This window comes from Seriola lalandi, unplaced genomic scaffold (genome assembly GCF_002814215.2).
Source record: "Seriola lalandi dorsalis isolate HSWRI2012SDOR001 ecotype SW California unplaced genomic scaffold, Sedor1 jcf7180002054685, whole genome shotgun sequence".
NCBI classification, from domain to species: Eukaryota; Metazoa; Chordata; class Actinopteri; order Carangiformes; family Carangidae; genus Seriola; species Seriola lalandi.
Window position 1 is genome coordinate 691,593 of NW_019525238.1, and position 22,706 is coordinate 714,298.

The window sequence follows — 22,706 nt, forward strand, 5'->3', positions numbered from 1 at the left end:
TCTGCTGACTTCGACTGTTTGCTGTTCCCCCGATGACTTCCTCTATTTCGGCCTGGATTTGGAGTGAGAGATTCTGGCTTCCCGAAAATGTCTCATGGGCGGACCTGGAGCATCCACCACCTGGAATGGAGTATCCCCGAATGGGACACATACTGTACGCCCTGCCGCTGGCTGTCGGTGTTTTTCTACTCAGGCTGATTTTTGAAAGGTAAATCAGACTCCTGTTTGTTGTAAATGTTACCGTAGTCTCTCCTACATTTGTGTGCCTGCTCTGTGTGAGTGTACAGCTGAGAGAACTAGGCTCAGATTCATTTGTTGTTCATAAAGAAAACAACAACACTACAAAAAGAATTAATGCTTGTAATCTTACTATATGGTAATTTAAATGTGCCCATGATCTTGGATACATGAATCAAACTTTAAACTATCTGGACACTAGAGAGAACCAGCAACAAAGATAGTTGTAATGAAATTAAGCAATTCCCTTTAAACAAACTCACTTTGATTCATAGATGGGACGGTTTTAGCTTTTGTCTCCACATATGACACATAAATATGGTCTGTTTTGCTCTTTTTTTTTTAGTAGAAAATTGTTCTTAGATCCTAAAACTGGAAGAATTCACTGTTGTTGCCTCAGCCTCTTATTTAACACTGTTGGCATTCCTTTGAGGTGATGACACATGAAACTGACTCCATTGGCCTGATGTTTACCTTGCTCAGCAATGATAGGTTCCCTAAGAATAGTTCAGAGGAGAAACAGAAGTGCCATAAAGTTATCGTACTGTGTAATTCCTTGTTGGCCTTTTACAACCAGTCTGTGCAGTTTTCCTAAGTCCTAAATGTAAAACTGCACAGAGTCATCTTTTTACAGCAAAGTTCAGCTACTTTCGAGGTTGTGTAAACGGGCCTAACTTTCTGAGGATAGCTTAGTATAGAGGAAAGTCACCAATGAAGGGGAAACTCGAAGCCCAGTCTGTACTTCTATTCATTCAGTCTTTTTCCATGTTGGGGAAACTCTTCCAGATAAGTGGGGTGTTGTCAGATTGAGATGTAATAAATGGCTCAGAGTTTGAGCATGAACACTGGTCAACTTAACCAGATGATCTTGTGACACACATCAGTATTTTGGTTAGAGGTCTCTGTCTCCCATACTCTCACATGACAGGTCATCATGCTCTGTTTATACTAGGTGCTACATTCCCCAGTCTCTGCTATAGCTCTATTATGCTCTTGTTCCCTCCCTCTTAGATACACACACACACACACACACACACACACACACACACACATGCATGTCAAATGTAGCTCTGTGGGCCAACTGTGAAAGTTCGACAGTTCATGTCAGTTAAAGAATTCTTTGGCTTCTAGTCCATTTGTTTCTGTAACCTGTACAAAGTGTTTACCTTCTCTCTCTGACTCCCTCTGAATGTCTCTCTTAATACCCCACCATCTCTGTGTCCCCTCCCTGCCCCCACCTTCTCTTTTTTTCTTTTTTTTGCCTCCGTCTGTGTGTATACAGGCTAGTGGCCAAGCCCTGTGCCCACATACTTCAGATTCAGGCGGGAGTGCCTCGGCGAGCTCAGCCCAATGCTGTCCTGGAGAGGCTGTATCAGTCCAAAGCGGTACATGAGGCCCATGTCTGTTCTGTAGTCCATTAAATGTTCTTCTACACACTGGTACACTGATGTTATTGCGCTGGAATACACCACCGCAGACATAATGATATGATCAGTAAATACCTCTTATAGTGTGACAGTCATACATGATCGTAGAGGCTATGGAGAGCAAGTCATTTGTAATTTTCATGTGTTGTCCTTAGTGTCCAGACACGAGGCAACTGGAGGGACTGTCCAAGCAGCTGGACTGGGATGTACGGAAAATACAGAGATGGTTTCGCATCCGTCGCAACCAAGACAGGCCCAGTATGCAGAAAAAGTTCTGTGAGAGCATGTAGGTCCCTAGAAAAGGTTCCTACTAAACTGCTGTGCACTGTGAATTTGTACTACAGCACATGTAAAAACAATTTAAGAAAAGTTAATATAACATGGCTTGACATGGCATGACAATTCTACTCTTCTCTTTCATTCCAGGTGGCGATTTACATTTTACCTGGGGATTTTTATCTATGCCATTCGCCATTTGTGGGTGGTGAGTTTAAAATGGCACACTGTATGCGTTTGTACAAAATGCACTGACATGATACAGAGCTTTAGCGTTCACCTTGAAAAGTGAACATGTTTGTTAATCAAATCAGAGACGGGCTTAAAGGAGTGTCTTAAAACAAAAGTGAGGTGCCTATATGTACACCGAAACAGGTTTTCTTTGGATGTAATCATTCCTCCTGTTGATACTAGCCATTAAAAGATGGCTTCCGAAACCTTTCACAATAACTGTGTTTCAGTCCATCTACATTTGTGCGCATTTTCACTTTGAGTATGGACTTTTGAAAAAAGTTCAAACATTGCATAAACATTTTTACACTTGCCTGAGGTGGATGTATTGATGAAAACAAAATGCAACAAAGAGCAATGGAAACAGACTTAGCAAATAAATCTTGACATACATGAAGCGTGTGACTTGCTTGTCACTCTGGCTTCCACTGAAGAGAGAGAAAACAGCTGCAGATGAAAACATCAGATATGTGTGGAGGAATTAATTTAATGCCATATTTCCATCACATTTTCACGGATTTCCACCATTTGAGGTTTGACTGGCGCTCTATTAATTATTGTCATCATAACATTAAGCATTACTTCTGCAATGGGTTAATGGCACCCAACTGGAAAATCAGTACCATCAGCTGTTTATCTTGATGTGTGCAGCTTCTAATAGTAAATACAGGATGGAAAGTCAAGTAAATCTCTATTTGTATAGAGCCAAATCACGCTTTTCGTGTAGAGCTGGTCTGGACTGTACTCTTTATAATATTGATTACAGAGACCCATCTGACATTAGTTTGCATTTATTTTTTTCAGGTTAAAATTTGGATAGAGACATGACAAACAAGAGTTACACAAAGTTTGATTTTTTTTTTTTGTGGGTAAAGAAGTTGCATGTCTCCCTGGACAGTGTTTTCCTTGTTGATCTTCAGGGATCGTAAGGCAAAGAGAGAATATATCCCCTTCATTTCTCCAACTCAGACTGCTGAATTTAAAAGAAGTGCTGAGCAGTGCATAAGTGCGGAGTAAAGTGCAAAATTTCAGAGCTAGTTAAAAGCTAAGGTCAAGAGACAAGTTTTTTTCTTTCTTTTAAAAGTACTTAGTGACCTGGCTTCTCTGATATTTATAACTTTGGGCTGTGATTGACAAAGGCTGTATCCCCTGAAGCCTCTCAGTGAAGCCTTTTATTAGCTTCAGATAAACAGTGAAAAGGATTTTTACAACATTTTTACAAAAAAAACAAGGAAGGTGCATTTTGTTCCCTATCAATTACACTAGAAATGGATCCCCTAAAGTCTAGTATGAACAGGAGGAATTATTAAAGCAAAATCTGTTAACATGTTCATATTGGCATCTGATACAGACATGGAAAATCTGCAAACCTCTCCTTTAATCATATGCACATTTATCTGTTTTAATCAGTCGCCTTGGATGTGGGATACCAAAATATGTTGGGACAACTATCCTTTTCAGGTTTGTTTTTTTATTAACTGAACAATCCTATTCAACTGCCTATATAATTACGTTAATCAGGGTAGCACGGTAATGTGTGCAGGCCAGTATGGCTACATATTTGTTAAAGGTGTTTCTGTTTCACTCCCCCCCTGAAGCCTTTGAGCCCTGGCCAGTACAACCACTATGTAGCTGAGCTGGCTTTCTATTGGTCTCTGATGTTTTCCCAGTTCACAGACATTAAACGTAAGGTGAGTCAACATCAACTTCACTAACACTATTGTGCTGCCTCTCAATGGCAACACTGAATACGTAACGCCCTTGACAGAGCTGTTTTGCCAGTTTTTCTTATTCACCTTGTCTCATATCCATTTTTCTGAATGTCTTTGATGATGCATTTACAAGCCTAACTGTCAGACCACTTATTGTTACCAGCACTGATGAGTAACCGTGTGATTATGTGGTCTCGTGGAACAGGTTAGACAGTGAAATACTGCAGTGCAATTAATATATACAACACTCCTTGCATACAGCTTAACATCAGTCTATCATCCCAGTATTGACACAGTGTCTTTCAGTTGCTGCTTTCAGTCTTGATGAAAGTACAAAGACCAACAAGTGAGGATTATTATACAACTAGCGACTTCATCTCATTTACCTGCAGGAGATTTTATGAGTTTGTAAATTTCCAGTGGCTGAGTAAGTAGCATGTGCGTCATCTGTCATCTCTCTTCATTTCACCGATGACAGGATTTCATCATCATGCTTGTCCACCATCTGGCAACCATTATCCTCATCACATTCTCCTATGCCAACAACATGCTAAGAGCTGGCACTTTGACCATGTGTGTGCACGATGCATCCGACATCTTCCTCGAGGTAAAGAATTCAGTGATTACAACCTTTTTTTTTTTTCTTTTTTTCTTTTTTAAAGTCGTTCCAAGAAGCAAATTTGAGGGGCTTTCTGGGTTTCACTAGGCAAAGTCACACATTGTTGCACAAAATGTAGGTAAACACAGCTGGGAACATGTGAGCATGGAAATTATACTACTATACTGTGAGCTACTTTTGCCACCAGTCTGACAAAAAAAAAAAAAAAACTATCTCCTACTGACATGAGAGTGATAAGATAACATTGAGATTTTGGTTTCATATTTTAACACTGTGAATCATTCATTTTTTATTTATTTCCCAAGGCAGCCAAACTCGCCAACTATGCCAAGTACCAGAGGCTATGTGATGGCCTGTTTGTGGTGTTCAGCATAATCTTTTTCCTCACTCGACTTGTCATCTATCCTTTCTGGTGAGAGTAACAAGAGTTTTCTTTTACATATCAAATGACATACTTTTGTGAATATGTCACAAGTTTAACTATTTGAAGCCATTTTACACTGAAATAGATAACAAGTTAATAGTTAACCTGTTTCTGGACATCCAAAGGTTATTGTTCTTCAATCATTTTGATTACAGTTATAATTGTGGTCTCCTTTGAAAGGTTACTCTTTAAATTTGACAACCTAAAAGGTAAAATGAGTGTAAAGTAGGCTTGGGCTATAAAAAAAAATGTATATATTGCAGTTTTGCACAGTCAACCTTGGTGCTGAGTTCAACCCTCATTTCACTGCTTTACTTACTGTACATTGCACCTTTGCATGTGACAAATAAAACTGCTGTTTAATGGCAGCATCGATTATACCTAAAACATACAATAGTATAATAGTATAAACATATATTATAGAAAAACCCCTAAAACTAAAATACAAAATTATATATGTACATATATATATATATATATATATATATATATATTTACAAATCCAGTAACCTCTATATGTGTGTATTTGTTGCAGGATTGTTAACAGTGTTCTGTTTGAGAGCTGGGAGATTGTTGGGCCGTACCAGGCCTGGTGGCTGTTCAATGGGTTGCTGCTGGTTCTGCAGACTCTTCACATCATCTGGTTCTACCTCATCACTCGTATTGCTATCAAAGCCATATTCAAGGGAAAGGTTAGTCTGGTACTCTTCTGTGTGTAGTACAATTTTTAGCCACAGCAGCTCCAGGGACATTGGTCCATACTGAAATATCTCAACAACTATTAGATGGATTGTCATGACAATTTGTACAAATCTGGTCCCCAGAGAATGAAACCTACTGACTTTGGCAATTTCCTCACTTTTTACCTTAGTGCTGGCATGAAGATGACATTTTGGGTTTTTAGTGAAATATTCCAACAACTATTGGTTGGATTCCAATGATTTGATACAGATATCCATGCTACTGCAGGGGGTGACTTTGGTGATCTCCAAAGTACTATCTGCAAATCAAAATTAAATTATCACCACTTCTGCTTGATAAACTGTTTTGTGCAGAAATTCCTGGTTCCCATTGATGATCACCTGGCATTTCCTCCAAGGTTACCGGCAGGTCGACATATGTGGTTTTGAGTGAAATGTCTTGGATTGCCATTTAATTTAGTAGATATTCATGTTCCGGATGAATTATAATAACTTTACTTTGTCCAATAGTAGTGCTAACACACTACACTAAGATGGTGACTGTGGTAAACATTATGGGCATCAGTATTTTCAATGTTAGCATGTTAGCACACTGATAGCCTCACAGAGCTGCTAGTGTGGCTGTAGACTTTTTTGTTTGAAATTTCTGCTAAGTTCAAATAGTTTAACTGTCACGTGGATTAACTTTACAGGTGTCAAAAGACGACCGCAGTGACGTTGAGAGCAGCTCGGACGAAGAGATTTATTCCAGTTGCAGCAAAAATCCCAGTCAGACTCTAAAGACAAAGGACAGCAGTCACACTGGTAACTTTAATGGAGAAACTCATGACCACTGAGTACCAAGAAGAGGATACTGACTTCCAGTGTGGCCTTCATTCACCTCCTGCGTGCCTGTGAGATCCGCCTCGTCACTTGACCAAAAGGACATTCTTTTTTTTTTTTTTTCTGCTGAGTTGTTAAACGGAGAGAGGACTGGACACAGGGCAACTCCATGTGTGGAATACAGACTTAGAGCTGTGTTTCTGTGGTGTCAGGTTTACACTGTGTGAGGTTTACGCCTGCCTTTTGCTTATAGAAGTAGACAGAGAAATGTGTGTGTGTGTGAGGAAATGGTGGGGTATTAAGAGAGACATTCAGAGGGAGTCAGAGAGAGAAGGTAAACACTTTGTACAGGTTACAGAAACGGAAATGGACTAGAAGCCAAAGAATTCTTTAACTGACATGAACTGTCGAACTTTCACAGTTGGCCCACAGAGCTACACTTGACGTGTGTATGTGTGTATGTGTGTATGTGTGTATGTGTGTGTGCGTGTGTGTGTGTGTGTGTGCGTGTGTTCTCAAAATTTGAAATTGCAGCAAGTGCGTAACAATGCATATTTGCACCGCTACTGTCAAACCCATTTTATACACAGAAATTTTATTTGTGAATTTGTTGATATATTTTACAGCTGTACAACAAATCACTGCAACTGCCTTAATGAATATACTGCTTACTCTCCTGTAAGCTTAGAAATGCCAAAGTCTTCTTAATAAAAATGTATTGCATCAAATCTAGTGATAAATGTGTTGAAGGACCTTTATTATGTTATAGATAGTGAACTTGACTGTATAATGAGTAGGGCTGTTTGGTCCAACCAACAGTTCAAAATCTAAACATATTTAACTTACTTTCACATAAGATAGAGAAAAGCACCTAATTCTCACTCCCCAGTGCATCAGCTCTAATAATAACATGGCAGCACTCAATACAGTATGCGATCCCGCAGCAGTCTCTGAGATGGATGGACTAGTCCACCTTCTTCAGTATCTTATTTTATCACACTCGGACAACATGTTGATAGCCTCCTCACTGATGTCGTTGTACTGCAGGCTGAAAGAGTTAGAAACAAATGCAGTGGTTAGATTCTGCTTCAAAAATGCTTTATGTGAAACATACTGGCGCACGGTAGTTTATAATTGCCTTATTGATTAACGCTTACTTCATCTCCTGCATGTTGGGGCTGTCCTCCATGACTCGGATAAGGGCTGGGACGGAAGCATCAGTCAGAGAGTTGTTTCTCAGTTCCAGGTTCTTCAAAGTCTTACTGGCTCTTACAGCAGCACACAAGTCCTCAACACAGCTGTCTGTCAGAGCAGTCATTTCAACACTATGACGGAGGAGAAAGCAGACAGATTTGCATGTGGTGTACACTGCAATGTGGTGTGAAAGGTATAAGAGCGTGTTTGTTAACTCACTCAAGTTCTTCCAACAGACAGTTTGGATGTGCAACAGCATCGCAAAGATGTTTAACCCCTTGGTTTCCGACTTGATTCACACCTACAAAAAGGGACTTAAGCTGCGAATTCCCACTTCGAAGCAGTGAGCCGAGTTCCTTGAAGACCGTCTGGGTTAACTCACATCGTTGCAGCCTGTAGGGTGGAGCAGATTTCACTGGTGGTGCTATCAGAATTTCACCAAATATTCGTGAAAGGTACTTTATTACCAAAAAGTAAAAAGTGACTCTACCAGAGTTTTTCCATTGGACATCCGGGTTGACTGAGGGCTTGGCAGAGCAGCAGCACACCCTCCTGGCCCAAATCATTCACTGACAGATCCAGCTCTGACAGGACGCAGTGCTCTGACATCAATGACTCCATCAAATGAGGACAGCACACACCCGTCAGCTCATTATCAAACAGTCTAGAGGGAGAAATAATACATAAGTAAAAAGTCACACGTAGCAGAACATTTTTATTTAATTTATCCACTGTTTAAGGGAGACTTGCACTTCAACCAACTAGGCTATCTCACATGTCACTGTTTAGTTAGATTACTGTTACTCTAATAAGCTATCATATTTTCTGATGAAATACATTTAGTAACTTTTTTTTTTCTAGGCAAACATATCTCTCTCTCTCTCACACTCACACACTCACACACACACACACACACACAATAAAAAAACAATATTCTGAAAAGAAAGATTTTAAGCTTATGAGCGAGTCTGAGGGACTGGTATATGCTAGAAAAACAGAAATGTAGTTTTTGGCCTGTGACTAAAAGGGTTTTTGAATTTTTTACTTTTGCAAACCATGTAGAACTTCAAAGGAAAGGCAGTGACTGCATTTTTATCATCTTGAAACACAGACTTACTTGAGGCTTTGCAGTTTACAAAGTCGGTGTTGCAGGGCCTTGCACAAAGCCTCCACTCCACTGTCACCGATCGTGTTTCGTGCTAGGCCCAATTCTCTCAGCTCTGAATTGCCAGAACACAAAGCCGCTGATAAAGCTTCCATGGATGCTGCAGTCAACTCACAGCTTTGCAGGCTTTTAATAAAGAAAATAAAATCATTTTTCAAACCTTCAAGTCAATGATTTAAGGGCTGGCGAAATAAAAGACTTTTATTATAATACTGCACTTTTGATAATACATACTAGAGCTGCTGTAGTCTGCAGTGAGGACTATGGAGTGCTTTGCACAGTTTCATCAAGCCCTTGTCCTCGATCTCATTAAAACTTATATCACACAGACACAGCTGAGAGGCGGCTGAGGTCAGCACTAACACCAGATCTTCACAGCTGGCCTCAGTCAGTCTGCATACTTGAAGACTAGGCAAATAAAAAAACAAAATATCAAAGAATGTATTGATTGAACAGAATGTTTTTTGCTTTTGAAAAATGGCTGTTAGCATAAATTAAGCAAATTAAAAAGAATGTCTTGAGCAAGTCTTACTTCAAGTTGTGCAGTTTGCAGTCCCTGAGTCCAGCACAGAGAATTTTAAACTTTTCCTCTCCGAGGCGGGTATGAGTAATATCCAGCTTCTCGGTGAGTCCGCTGCTGAGAGCTGAAGCCAGGTGAGGTACAGCCCCTGCGCTCAAGGAGCTGTCTGTCAAGCTGTGGGACAAGGAGCCAGATTTTACATAAGACGGCACACTAAACACCTGAACTAAATGATGCCTCGACACATGAAATTTTTACGATGACTTACAGTATCTTGTGTGATAAGCTCATGGCTGGAGCCAGGACTTCTGCTTGCTCCTCTGTCAAATTCCTTGTTCTGTACAGATTCAACAGCTTCATCTCACCAAGGCACGTGATGACATAGTTCAGAGCTACACAGTCCTGGAGGCTCAGGTCGCCATAGCTGATGCCTATTCGTGCTGATGGGGTGATGATCTCTTTCACCAAACTCTTATTTTGAGCTTGATGAAGCAGATGGAAGCACCGGTGGTGCCTGTCTTTGAAAAATCCCTTCAGTGTTTCCTCTGAGCTGCTTTTAAACCAACTTTTGAAATTCATGACCTGGTCTGGGTTTAACTCCCCCAGCAGGGTCTCCAGTGGTCTGTACTGAATTGGCTCTGAGAGCCCTGACAAGAAGAGATCTAGAAATTTTGCATGACCTTTGTGCTCTTCCAACATCTTCTCCACTCCCTCAGATGTTGACTTGTCCAAAAAGAAAGACACAGCTAAGATGAACTCTTGCATCAGCTGGGAGGTGAAAGAGAAAACACATGTGTCTGACTCCAGGTCACCATCTACTTGCAAGAAAACACCAACTGATGCAATAAATCGTTGCAAACCAAAGGAATCAAGTTCCTCTTTGGTGCAGCTCAAATGTTGGCCAAGAGAGCAATGAGAAGCCATCCTGCCAAGGGCCAGCACCAGTTCTCTGTTGCAGGCCTTGTCCAGCGAGAGTGGCTGAATCAGGTGAACCAGGATATCCACAAACAACTGAGATAATGTTTCAGGAAGTTTTGCTCCAGCATTCATCAGAGTCTTGTAAATAGAGCAAACTGTCCAACAGAATCTAGGAGAGGTACAGAAATCATAAAAACCTAGAGTCTTTTCCATGTGCATCAGGGCTTTATTGGCAGCAACTGGGTCAGTAAAGAACCCGTTAAAATAAGCCTCTCTTTGGGGCTTCAGAAACCCCAACACTTCCACCCGGGTGCCACTCAGGCATGTCAGACATCCAGTCGGCCTGGTTGCCATCATAAAGGCAGCTCCTTTCAGCAGTGATCCGTGAAGCAGACTGGCTATCAGACAGGACACTGAGACTGCCTGGCTGGGGTCAGAGCAGAGGGTGTGGACTGAGGGGTCCAGGTTAAGTTTGTATTGATCCAGATCATCAAAAACAAACAACACATCCTCAGGCTTCTGCAGAACTCGGGGCATGGACTCAGAGGAGATATGACTGTGATGGTGTTGCATTAATGTCTCCAATGACAGCATGCCTTCGAGAGAAATTATCTCCCTCAGCCGGAAATAGAAGACATAAGAAAAATTTTGAAGGTGTTCACCTCTGGCCCAATCCACAACTAGCTTCTCCAGTGCAGTGGTTTTACCCGAGCCTTCTGCACCCATCAGTATCACAGTCCTGATTTCACCTGACAGAGTGGCGAGGATGGCATGATCAAGGGAGGACAAGTTGTCGTCTACATTTCCATCTGTCAGCGGGGCTTCAGGAGTCAGCTGGGATATGTACTTATTGTTGTTTATCACACTGACAGGCAGCTCTCCACCGAGGAGTGTTGACATGCCATTTGGCTTCAGGATATGAGTCAGAACAGTGTTTTTGTCCATTGTGTAAGTCCCTGTTGAGAATGTGAATACATAAAATATAATTCACAGTTCCGGCGGCATGCAGGGAACATTTCATTCATGTCTGCAAACAGTGTAATAAACTCTGCCTAACTACTTTGAAGGCTGCACCTACATGTCATAACATACTGAACAATTTAGTGTTTTAAAAAATTACAATGTGCAGAGGAAAGTGTGTTTACCTTAGACGAGGTGCTGCTGGAAAACAATGAGACAACGTGTTGTTAAGAAAGGCACATCTTTAGATTGCAGACAGATTTCTGTTATGAAGACAGAGGTTACGCCTACAATGAAATTACAACAATTTCCCACCGTTGAACCGCGAGTGGCAAGACCGGAAGAGAAGAAGTGTGATTAATACCCTGAGAGAAGCCTTACAGGCACAACAAGGCGCGCCGCAACTAAACTGCTATCTCAACTATCCCAACAAGAGTCAGTTTGAAAATATCCTGCAAGCAATAACACTGGGCAGCTGTTTTAAAAAAACTCCTACATACAGTTATAGGTAGGGGAAAAAATCAGTGGTGGAAAATCACTGAGTAACTACTACACTACAAGTGCTGTACAAAAGTTTAATTTACTTCTGTTTTACTTTTGCAATTCCATTTTATGATACTTCCTACTCCACAACATCTTAGAGGGAAACGTTTCACTTAGTTCTCCACTTTACTCTGCAGATCCAAATTATTAATACGAAATAGGATCAACAAATAATGTATTATTATAGATTAAGATATGCAGCAGTAAATGATATAGTTAAAATTAACCCCATCTTTATCAGCTGCAATATCAAAGTGATTATATACATTAATACATAAATAATTGTAATTCAATAATATAGACTCATTTACAATTCTTCTGAATTGAACAATTCTGCATGATGAGTATGTTTAGCTTTAGTACTTAGTAGTAGTACTTAGTTAGCATTAAGTACATTTTGATGCAGTGTTCGAATTATGACTGACTGAGTCAAATGGTCAGTCAAATGCCACATGACAGGAAATATTGTACTTTCTACTCCACTACATTTATTTAAACTGCTTGTTTAACAGCTTTAGTTAAACAAGCAAGTTATTCTAAGTATGTTGTACTGGGTTCCTTTTGCCCCAGAGAAAAAGTTGACTCCCCTGATTGTATAATTTGCACTCACCCATTTTTCTAGTTAGTGGTGGTAATGCTTAGATACTTTTACATAAGTGACTTTTTGAATGCTGGACAGAATACCCTATACACTGTGGTACTGATACTTCTACTTAAGTAAGAGATCTGAGTACTTCTTCCACCACTGAAAAAAAAACACACATCTGAGTTAATATGTTGTAAATGACCTGTCTTTCAAATAGTGAATCAGAGTGACTGATGATCACCTTTCTGAATGAAAATAAAATCTCAAAATACAAAATATAAATCATACTTTTTAAAGTTTCATGGGTCAGAGGGCAGTCTGATGTTGTTGGATTCATCTGCTTCAGAGTAAAATGAGCTGTAGTTTCTCTCAGCGAGCACTAAAGAGCAGCAATGTATTTCTTTTCCAGGGTTTTGGCTGAGTTGTCTACTCTATGGTCTTTACTGGATTTGTATTATATAAAGTCTGATTTATGCAAAAGTTGGCTCTGCTTGGTCAACACCAAGGATCTAATTATCATCTATTATTATCCATTCTCCAGTTCTTTTGTTCAGTGTCACATCAGCAGTTGTGGCCAAATTTTGCAGCATGCTTTGACAGAGGTGGAGAGAGAATAACAAAATGTGCTGAATTCAATGTCTATTTAATTATTACCCAAGAAAAATAATACAAATGATCATGTAGCTGAAATCATCTTTATGATAAATATGGAAAACAGTTAATAATGTCACATCCGACACAAATATAAGGGAAATAAACAATTAACACACACAGTTGGCTCATGGGTGCAGTAGGCTCATTGTAGGTTACAAGGAGATTAATGTAAAGGTAGAGTTAAGTGGCCACAGTGATGCAGCAGTTCAGAGTACTGCATGGTGTTTTGCCTTAGTTGTATGATCTGTCGTGGGTCTCCACAGTCTTGATGAGAAGTGGACTTGATCTTCGGTGGTGTTTAACTGAGGCTGTAAAAAGAAGACGATAAAAAGGTCAGACAAACACAAACAGGACAGGATGTCATTCTAATCCCAGTGATACTGATAATTATGGTGTCATCTTCAGTTGTAAAATACAGTACTTACTTTTATTGGGCACTGTTTGGATGTTGAGAATAGAGTCCTGTCCAAGTCTGTTAGTGAGAAAGCAGGAAATAGACTGTAAACACTGATGTGGCAGCAAAGTGAATGGTTGTTAAAGGTGAGGTCCACTGATTTCACCTCAAAGCCTGTTTTCAGGGCATAGGGAGTATAACTTCTGCATATGTGAAAAAAGGTGTATGAAGCCTTTTATGACCCCAGAGGGAGCTGCCTCATCATAAAGGACGCTGCAGTTGCACTTTAAGGGTGGTGGGGCTGCTAACCAGATTTAAACTTGCCAAAAAAAAACAATTAGTCCACAAATTCAAAAAAAATATTGTTTGAAAACACTACCAATAAAGCATAAATCTAATCTTTGTGCTGTTTGTCAAAGTTTTTTAGTGTGAGGTGGGCTCACTGTTGCCCCCCTGTGGCTACTGGGGTAAAAAACACTCACTACAACTGCATTTCTCACCAACTGTCAGGTATCAGAGGGTGTTTTCCTAACTGACGCAAGTGACTTATGCTAAACACAGAAACATGTTAACAAAGTACAGCCTGGCAAGAGATGTAAGAAAACATGAAAAGAGGGAGTGATCCTAACAGACCTCATTTAGGTTGTTTTTTTATAAAAGAAAGAAATTAGCATGTAATCAGTGAGTAATCTGTAAGATACAAGAACCTGACACTACTGATATCAACCCATACCACTCACCTTTCCTCCTCTCCCTCCAGCAGTTTCCTGTAGGTGGAGATCTCTATGTCCAGGGCCAGCTTGACATTCATGAGCTCCTGGTATTCTCTCAGCTGGCGAGCCATGTGCTGTTTGGCCCTCTGAAGAGCCAGCTCCAGGTCCCTGATGCGAAGCTTGGCATCCTGCACGGCCGCCTCCCCGCGCTGCTCCGCTTCGGCCACCTGGCCCTCTAGAGTATCACGCTGAAAAAAAACAGAAATACAGGGATAGATGGTGTAAGCATTCAACTAGATCTGAGCCTCTCAGTCATATGACTGGAAATTCTTGTATAGACTATCCCCTTGTGAGCTTGTCATGACCCTTTGTTAAAGTGGCTTGTGTTAACACCTAGAGAAAACAATTAGATCCTGCCAGACGACCAGACTGTTTCATATTAATTTTATTATTTTGTCATATTATTGTCTAGTAGCATGCCAGCTTGACACACAAACCACAATAGATCAAAACTGGATGTTTGATTGTTTGGCTGTGTTGCTGGTTTCCTTCCACAATCAGTTATTACCAATAAATACACAACTTTGACAGTCTTTAAAATCTCTGAACAGCAATAAAGCCTGTTGTTGCTATGGTGTCTCTGATTGGAGGATTATTAAGCTTGAAAAGTGCTGCTTTTGTTCCATGTAATGTAGTAGCTGTTTGGATTCCTCTTTGCACGTCATTCTTTGCTGATTTGCAGCACATAAACCTTAAGGCAGCATTATCCAACAGAGTCTAAGATCGAACTGTGCGTTCAGCTGCCTTTAACTTTCAACATTATCAATCACTCTGCTAATCTGTCACTCACCTGTGCCTTTACAGTCACAATCTCATTCTGCAGGCGGCTGATCATCCGGGTGAGCTCAGATATTTCTCCCTTGGTGGTACGCAGCTCAGTTCCATACTGGTCAACCTCAGCATTCATCTGGTCAAACTGGTACCGGTAGAGATCCAACAGAGGATGAAGATGTCAAATCAGTGATTATCAGGTTTGACAACAGTGGTTCCTGTCAAAAAGACAGGATATTCTAGTACATTTATGAGCTTTAGTTAACTGTTGACCCCTTTTCTATTTCTAGTTTTAAAAGAGCCAAAGATATAGTTAAAATGCCTTTATTGTGTTAGGGCATATCAGAGTAAAATATATAACAAAAAATCCCAAAAAGGGAATAAAACGCCGACCGGTTTCGACCAGCTCCATTCCAACCACACCCCGAGGAAGACCCTGAGGTGGTCGAAACCGGTCGCAATTTTATCCCCTTTTTGGGTAACCATTTAAACTTCAAGAGCAGCTTTCATTTACCTGGAGATTTACTAACTACCCGTTATTTTTCTTTGTATTTTTAGCATTTAGATCTAGGGTCATGCATTTTAGCTCTTCACCTTGTTCTTGTACCAGCTTTCAGCTTCCTCACGGCTGCGGGCAGCAATGTCCTCATACTGAGCCTTAACTTCAGCCACGATGTGATCCATGTTCAGGCCACGGGAGTTGTCCATCTGCACCACCACAGATGTCTCCTTCAGGCTCTCCTGCAGCTCACGCACCTCCTTTTATAAAAACAGTAGATACAGCAGAAGTGAGAAGACACAATCTCTGTATGTGTATATATATATATATGCTGAATTTATTTTTATTGATTGAATATCTTTAAAATTTTTGAGAAGATTTTCAGTGAATGGTTGTGTACCGCATCATACAGAGCCTTGAGGAAGTTAAATTCTTCAGTGATAGCAGCCACACTGTCGTCCAGATTCACCTTGGACAGATAGCCTGCATCCACATCCTGCAGAGAGTCAGTAAAAAAACACCAAAGCTTTTCTCAGTACATACCATTCTTCAGTGTTATACATGGACACACAACAAATATCTATCATAGTCTGCATACTGTACCTTTTTGAGCATGACAAACTCATTCTCTGCTTCATTCCTCTTGTTGATTTCATGCTCATACCTGAAACACACCACAAATACCAGATTACCCTTGCAGATCTTATCAGTATCTACTTACTTTTCATATGTCTCAACCTCAGCTTACAGACTTGACAAGGTGGTTCAGACCTGCACAAAAAATGTCTTACTTTGTCTTGTAGTCGTCAACATTTTTGTGCATGACACTGTTCTCCATGTCAAGCCTGTGTTTGTCATTGTTGTGAAACTCCAGCTGTCTTTGCAGGTTGGTGATGTAGGACTTCAGCATGGGCTCGATGTTAGAGGAGGCGGCAGTCTGTCCCTGCAGCAGCTTCCATTTGGTCTCCAGCATTTTGTTCTGCTGTTCCAGGAATCTTACCTGTGACACAAGGAGGAAGTACCAACAAAATAAAACAGACCCCAACATCTTTTAATATAGCATATACATTTCAATGTAAGGTCAAAGGTCAATAAACATTGTTTCAGAGGTCTATAATGTATCTAAATAGATTAGCTGGATAATCAAAATGATTAAGACTAAAAATTCATTAGCAGAAGTTCAGTGAAATTTCTCCTTACCTTATCAATGAATGAGACAAAGCGGTTATTGAGAGTCTTGATCTGCTCTTTCTCCTTGGTGCGGACAGCTTGGACTGTGGGATCAATGTCTATCTTCAGAGGGGTGAGCAGGCTCCTGTTGATGGTCACGGGTGTAATCTGGTTCCCTGTGGTAGTGCTGATTTTGGGGATGGAGTAGGACCCCATGGAAAAGCTGCTGAAGCCCCCTGACGACTTATGCAACCCTGGGCGGCTGTTGTGCTTGCTCCTCAGACTCATGGTGGTGCTGTGTGGAAATCTCTGTAGCTGGAGAGGATGGAGGGGTCTGGCGGTGGTTGAGCCCTCTTGTGCATCTCTTATCTTTTGGGTGTCACTTTATAGACCGGGCTGGGTGTGGCGTGATAGTGAAGTTATGTGGCTCCCCAATGTGGGTAAACCAGTCTGACGCATGCCACCTCTGCTCCCACCTACCCCCACTGCAAAGACTGCATTGTTCCTTGTTGTAACGCTGGAATCCAGGCCTGGTCCGTGGCTTCAGGCATGCTGCATTTGAACAGTATACTAAATTATTTACTGGAGGTGAGCTCTGAGTCTTAATTAGAGAGATAAATGGTGCAATCCAAGAAGTCATCAAGACTAAAGCACGGGTGGAATCACAATAAATATTTGTATTGGCTTTTATGCCCCAGTGAGATTTCAGTAGCAACACCAGGTCACAATAGCTGTAAGTACTGTGTGAGTTTCAAGTGATTTAAACTGCAGGATTATCACAAGTCCTCCATTAAAAATTAAGCCCACAAAAGCTGCTTAAGGTCAAAATACACAAAACAATAATTTACAAAATACTCTCTATAGATTAACTATAAAATGTGCCCAAACATCATTAAATTATGTATAATGCACTGGCTATGGGAGAGTCTTACTCTTCACCACAGATCAATCAGTGAACCCAAAGAATATGTAACATTTGTGACATGTTGGAGGTTTTCAACCTTTTCCGGCACCTAAAACAGTTAAGATCTGTGAGAAAAGTATAGGCTGAGTCAAAAACATAACATTATACTTAAGCTACAGTATATATAGTTCAGTTGTGTTTAGTGCAGTGTCATTAACCATTGTTGGTGAAAGGTGGTTGTAAACAATAGCTAAAACTGGTCTGGCGTCTCGGTCTTTCCGTTGTTTTCACACTTTAACTCTCTCCCTTTCAGACTGGCTGTCCAATCATCGCACTGCCTTAAAAAAACAGAGTTTTATCATTCAAGTGTCAAGTTCAGCTTTATTCTGGAGGTTAGGTGTGGCTGTGTGCCACTGAAGCTGTGACATCTACACAGCATCAACACTTGATTGGAGGTAGGTAAAGTCTGTGTTGTGTATATTTAAGCGTAATAACAAATCATTTTCAAAATGTATTTTATATAATTCTCTAAGTCTCTGCTGTGTTTCCTTGTCAGGCATGAAGATCGCTTCATTCAATGTACGGAGGTTTGGACTGGCAAAAGTCTCAGATTCAGATGTCCTATCAATTCTGGTTAAGGTAAAACACGTCTCAATGGCATTTTGTTTAGGCACAGTAGAGCAAGTGTCCGTGGGAGCTTTAGTTTACAGCAGTACGCAATTAAAGATCAGTAATAATCTTGAGAATTAAGGGTTTAGTTTTGGGACAGAGGAGAGACTGAGGGGGAACAAGGAACAAGGAATAAGGAATAAGTGGTAGTGTGTGAAAATGAAAATGATACTTTCTCTGTCATTACACTCTGTATCTGATAAAACTGTCACAACTTCAAATGGAAAAATGCCTGATTCGCATGTATTACTCACACCTCTCTTCCTCTCAACTTCACACTTTTACTTGCTATTGGATGCTTTTGTTTTTTTATAGATTGTGTCTCAATACGACATCATATTGATTCTGGAGGTCGTGGATCTGAGTGGAGATTCTGTTAAACTGTTCTTGAAAGAACTGAACAGGTGAGTTTACATCTTTTATTTGTGAATGAAGCAAATACTGTTGACGCTGCTTTTTACTGCGCAGTATGCATGCTTACTTTTACTATTCTATACATCTCAGGGTCAACACAACCCATCACTATGCTCTGCAGATCAGTAGCCGCTTGGGAAGGAACAGATACAAGGAGCAATTTCTGTTTCTCTACAGGTGAGATTAAATCATGTTGCCGAACTGCAATACTTCCTTAATGTAACCACTAAACAGCTGCACTAAAAGATATTTGGTTTGCTGGAAGGGATGATGTGGTCAGCTTGGTTGACGCCTATCAATATGAAGACAACCAGGTGAACGACGTGGACGCTTTTGCAAGGGAGCCGTATATTCTCCACTTCAAACCACACAACACAGGTCAGTGTCAGCGCTTAAGGTATAGGGAGTTACTAGATCAGTATCAGTGCGTTTGTTGATGTGATTGGTTGCTGTGGTGTCTTTGGTATGTCTGAGTCATGTCTACGTGGACCTGTTTGTTTTTCCAAAGTGAATGAGTCCGATTTCGTTTTAACATGCGAATACAAATAGGCAGCAGGTTTATCAAGTTCAGTCAGTCAACATCATGCGTGTGCATCCTTACATGTTTGAGTTACATCATGATGGGGCACGTTATAGCAGACAAGCATGTCTGGTTTTACCAAACTGTTTTCGTTGCAGTGCTGAAGGATGTGGTGCTGATCCCGGTGCACACCAGACCATCGGACTCAGAGAAAGAGCTGGACGAGCTGTACGAGGTCGTCCTGATGGTCAAAGATAAATGGAAAACTGATGTGAGTTGCATCATCCTGCTGCAGTATTTTAGCATCATTGCTTCACCTTAAAGCAGTGCATTAATTAATTCATTTACACTGTAATATCAGAGGATCAAACTAATCATATGGCCTGTAAATAATCATTGAACAATGTTGTAACGCAGCCACTTTTGATGGGATTTCCCAGTTTTCTTAGATCCTAACTGCAGGATATTTTATTAGTAATGAAGTGGCTGTTTTTGATTTCCTCTAGAACATAATGATCCTGGGGGACTTCAATGCAGATGGTGCGTATGTCACACATAAAGAAATGAAGGAGATCCGTATTCGCAGCAACAAGAATTTCCACTGGCTGATTGGTGATGATGTGGACACCACTGCAAGTACATCAAATGATCACACCTACGACAGGCAGGTGTACATCACTACACTTTATTGTTTGTTTGTTTTGGGTTTTTTTGCAAGAAAGTGAATAGTAGTGGAAGGATTATTTCTGACAGGAAGAAAATGCACATATTGATTAATGGCATGAACTGAATATTTCTCTAACAGGATTGTTGTGTATGGAGAAGACATGCTGGCAGCCATTGTGCCAAACTCAGCCAAGCCTTTTAATTTCCACACAGAGTTTGATATGACAGAAGAAATGGTAAGTTAGTGTCTTCAGGACCCATAAGTTATAATCGTACTTTATTTATCCACCTTAATAGCTTTTTCACAGCCTTGTTTGTGGTGATAAAACTGATTCAGTATATGCAACCTCCTGCAGGCCCTGAGAGTGAGCGATCACTACCCTGTTGAGGTAGAATTACGAAGCGCTCCTCCTTTCTGGATGGCAAAGAGCAACCAAAGATGCTCCAACGCTGATACCCAGCAAGCATCTGTTAACACAACTGTCACAGGTCAAAGCAAAACTATAATTCACTCTATCCTGTCAACGACAGACGACTTGTCCTTGATGTGGAGCTGTTTTGACATTTACACTGAGAAAGGCAGGGGTACAAATAATGAGAGGGAATGCTTGGAATTTGGGAGTGTTTCTCATAAATCAGTTTAGAGATTAAAGCACATCCTTAAAGGTGGGACTTTCCACTCTTGTGATCGATCAGTGGCGACAATAACTAATTTTGGATCATAGGGCTTTATGGTTAGGTATGCATTCTGTATTTTCCTTAATTCCTATCTCATTAAAATTGTCTATTTTCAAAGTTTATTCCAAGTAGCAAAATTATTGTGGTGAATACTTGAGCCACAAATTTACAACATGATTGTCAGATGACACTACCACATCTGGACCAATTCTGGTGCACACAGAAAATCTTCATGGCTGTCAGCCAACACTGGAGGATAACAGCAGGAATCAGCCCAGATGTGGATGTTTATTGGCCAAACTTGGGCCAAGGACCCAAGTCTATATTGGGCCAGAAGCTTTTACTGGAAAAATCTTGCTATCCTCTGTCCTGGAAAGCATAAACACAGTAACTACTGCACATATTTAATCAGACTCTTGTTAAGATCAGAATCTGACATTTTGCATCTGTTCAATCATATAAAAAAATATTATGACATAAAATGTATTTTAAAATTTCTAACCCAAACATAGAGGCACTAAAGCATCGCTGGCATGAATGGTGCTTTTATTGCTAATTATTCAAGAAAAAATAGATAACATGCAACAAATCAAATTGTTATTGCATCAGTGTCCCTCCTTAGAACCCTGTTTAATTAGAACTTCTTAATTTTGTTGAATTAAAAATACACATATTTGAATAGAGAATTCTTTTCAGTGACAGGTATTACATACTTACTAATTACGTGTGTTTTTCTACTCCCAGAGAGTTTACAGGTTGATGTGCTGAAACTGCAGAAAGAAAACCTCCTGCTGTTACGAGAAAAACTTCAACTTCAGATTTCCTTATTAAAACACAGACTTGCCAAACTGGAACTGGAAGAATGACCAGTAGATCTCAAATGCTTCTGGTTTTACTAAGCTATTTTTGTGTTTCATCATCATTTGTATGTAGAACTGATATTGCAAAATAAATGAATAATGGTTTGGTCCCATAATTTGTCCTTTGCCTCTAAATTCTTTTATGAGGTAAATAGCACTGATATGAAACACACAAAACACAAAAAGTTAAAAATAATGTAGGCCTAATGTAATTTTTTCATTAAAGACAACAGAGTTGTCCAATTATCATCACACAGTCTTTAATTTAATCTGAGGTGCAGTGATGAAATAAGAGTGTAAACACATTCTTATTGATGTCATTCCTGACAGTGCACTTAAAATACAGCTATAATCCTCATTTTGTATTTTTTATTGGAGTAAACTGTCCCTCTGATCCTGCGGGAATGATCACCCAGTTTTTCCAGTGATCTGATTGACCAGCAGTCAGGCTATGATAGATTGTGATCTGATCCTATTAAGTTAACCTGCTTCTAGACAGGTTACCATAATGATCTTCCGCTGTTACCATGGTGATCTACCTGGGTTACAATGGTGACCTACACCTGTTACCACGGTGATCTACTCTGGTAAAAAGTCAGCCTGGCACATAGTTCAAAAGAGTTGTATTTAGTCTCTTAATTAATCGTGGGAGTGTTTTGGGCATAACACGTAATAAACCAATTAGAGTGCCATCTCCCATTCCCTTCAAAAGCCAGAGTTTTACACAGAATTAGATTCTATTTGTGGCGAATTCATAATATATTGGCCAGTGAACCCAGTCCCGGGACACACACACAATGTGATTAAACAATATATGATTAAAAAAGTAAAAATAAAGAAGTGCTCATAGACAGGTGTCACTTAGGTCAATACAAACCCTCTTGCGAAAATTGCAGAGATATCTAGACCAATACTGTATATGACATAAAAGGCTCCCATACTCTGTGAAATACATTGTCTTTGCAATGTAACATACATGTCAAATAATCCAAAGATACATATTCAAGTATGATTTTATGCCAATATGTTTTGGATGGAACTTGCATTTTCTTGTAAATGTAAGCATTTTATAGAGTTTCCTTTTATACTTGTGAGTAATACAGGTAGTAACATGCATAGTGGGTCACACTCTGTAGTAATAGAGAGGAATTTATTAATTTCACTCCCTATAATCCCTGTCTCTATTTTGCATTTGGGACACTCTGGGGAGGAGTCCATATAAAACTTATGACGTTGGGAGGGTGATATGTGTGCATATTTGCTTTGCTATAACGTCTTCAACTAACAAGTTCTGCTCATAGGGATGAAGTATTTAACTCTTGTGTTGTTAACAAACCCAGGGACCTCACTAAAACAGGTGTATAATATTGATTAGTGATTTTCATTCTAAACCTTATTA

The 22,706-nt window shown here is 40.1% G+C and overlaps 4 protein-coding genes across 5 annotated transcripts; 2 read left to right on the forward strand and 2 right to left on the reverse strand.

Annotated features, from left to right (window-relative positions):
• The first annotated feature begins 32 nt into the window (after positions 1-32).
• Positions 33-7,181, forward strand: LOC111667195 (ceramide synthase 5-like). Its single transcript, XM_023422822.2, has 10 exons — positions 33-208; positions 1,520-1,622; positions 1,820-1,950; positions 2,091-2,148; positions 3,582-3,632; positions 3,770-3,862; positions 4,362-4,490; positions 4,808-4,914; positions 5,462-5,618; positions 6,320-7,181. The coding sequence occupies exons 1-10, from the start codon at positions 33-35 to the stop codon at positions 6,461-6,463; spliced, it is 1,149 nt and encodes a 382-aa protein (XP_023278590.1). The 3' UTR covers positions 6,464-7,181.
• Positions 7,028-12,872, reverse strand: LOC111667193 (NACHT, LRR and PYD domains-containing protein 3). Its single transcript, XM_023422818.2, has 9 exons — positions 11,392-12,872; positions 9,597-11,202; positions 9,341-9,502; positions 9,043-9,216; positions 8,761-8,934; positions 8,134-8,307; positions 7,863-8,036; positions 7,607-7,774; positions 7,028-7,497 (listed from the first exon to the last, which is right to left on the reverse strand). Exons 2-9 carry the CDS (start codon positions 11,189-11,191, stop codon positions 7,428-7,430), a joined length of 2,691 nt encoding a protein of 896 aa, XP_023278586.1. The 5' UTR covers positions 11,192-11,202; positions 11,392-12,872; the 3' UTR covers positions 7,028-7,427.
• A 142-nt stretch (positions 12,873-13,014) lies between these two features.
• Positions 13,015-16,952, reverse strand: LOC111667141 (keratin, type II cytoskeletal 8). The gene is made up of 9 exons (XM_023422734.2): positions 16,627-16,952; positions 16,218-16,426; positions 16,030-16,090; positions 15,827-15,922; positions 15,522-15,686; positions 14,947-15,072; positions 14,124-14,344; positions 13,415-13,461; positions 13,015-13,297 (listed from the first exon to the last, which is right to left on the reverse strand). Exons 1-9 carry the CDS (start codon positions 16,882-16,884, stop codon positions 13,221-13,223), a joined length of 1,260 nt encoding a protein of 419 aa, XP_023278502.1. The 5' UTR covers positions 16,885-16,952; the 3' UTR covers positions 13,015-13,220.
• An 899-nt stretch (positions 16,953-17,851) lies between these two features.
• LOC111667145 (deoxyribonuclease-1-like) lies at positions 17,852-21,423 on the forward strand. Of its 2 annotated transcripts, XM_023422739.2 has the most exons (10): positions 17,852-17,955; positions 18,057-18,139; positions 18,485-18,573; positions 18,674-18,760; positions 18,849-18,961; positions 19,262-19,374; positions 19,610-19,767; positions 19,909-20,005; positions 20,126-20,258; positions 21,192-21,423. In XM_023422739.2, the coding sequence occupies exons 2-10, from the start codon at positions 18,059-18,061 to the stop codon at positions 21,311-21,313; spliced, it is 993 nt and encodes a 330-aa protein (XP_023278507.1). In that variant the 5' UTR covers positions 17,852-17,955; positions 18,057-18,058; the 3' UTR covers positions 21,314-21,423. The 2 variants fall into 2 exon arrangements, with proteins under 2 accessions (XP_023278507.1, XP_023278506.1); XM_023422738.2 differs by having other exon boundaries at positions 20,126-21,211.
• The last annotated feature ends 1,283 nt before the right edge of the window (positions 21,424-22,706 follow it).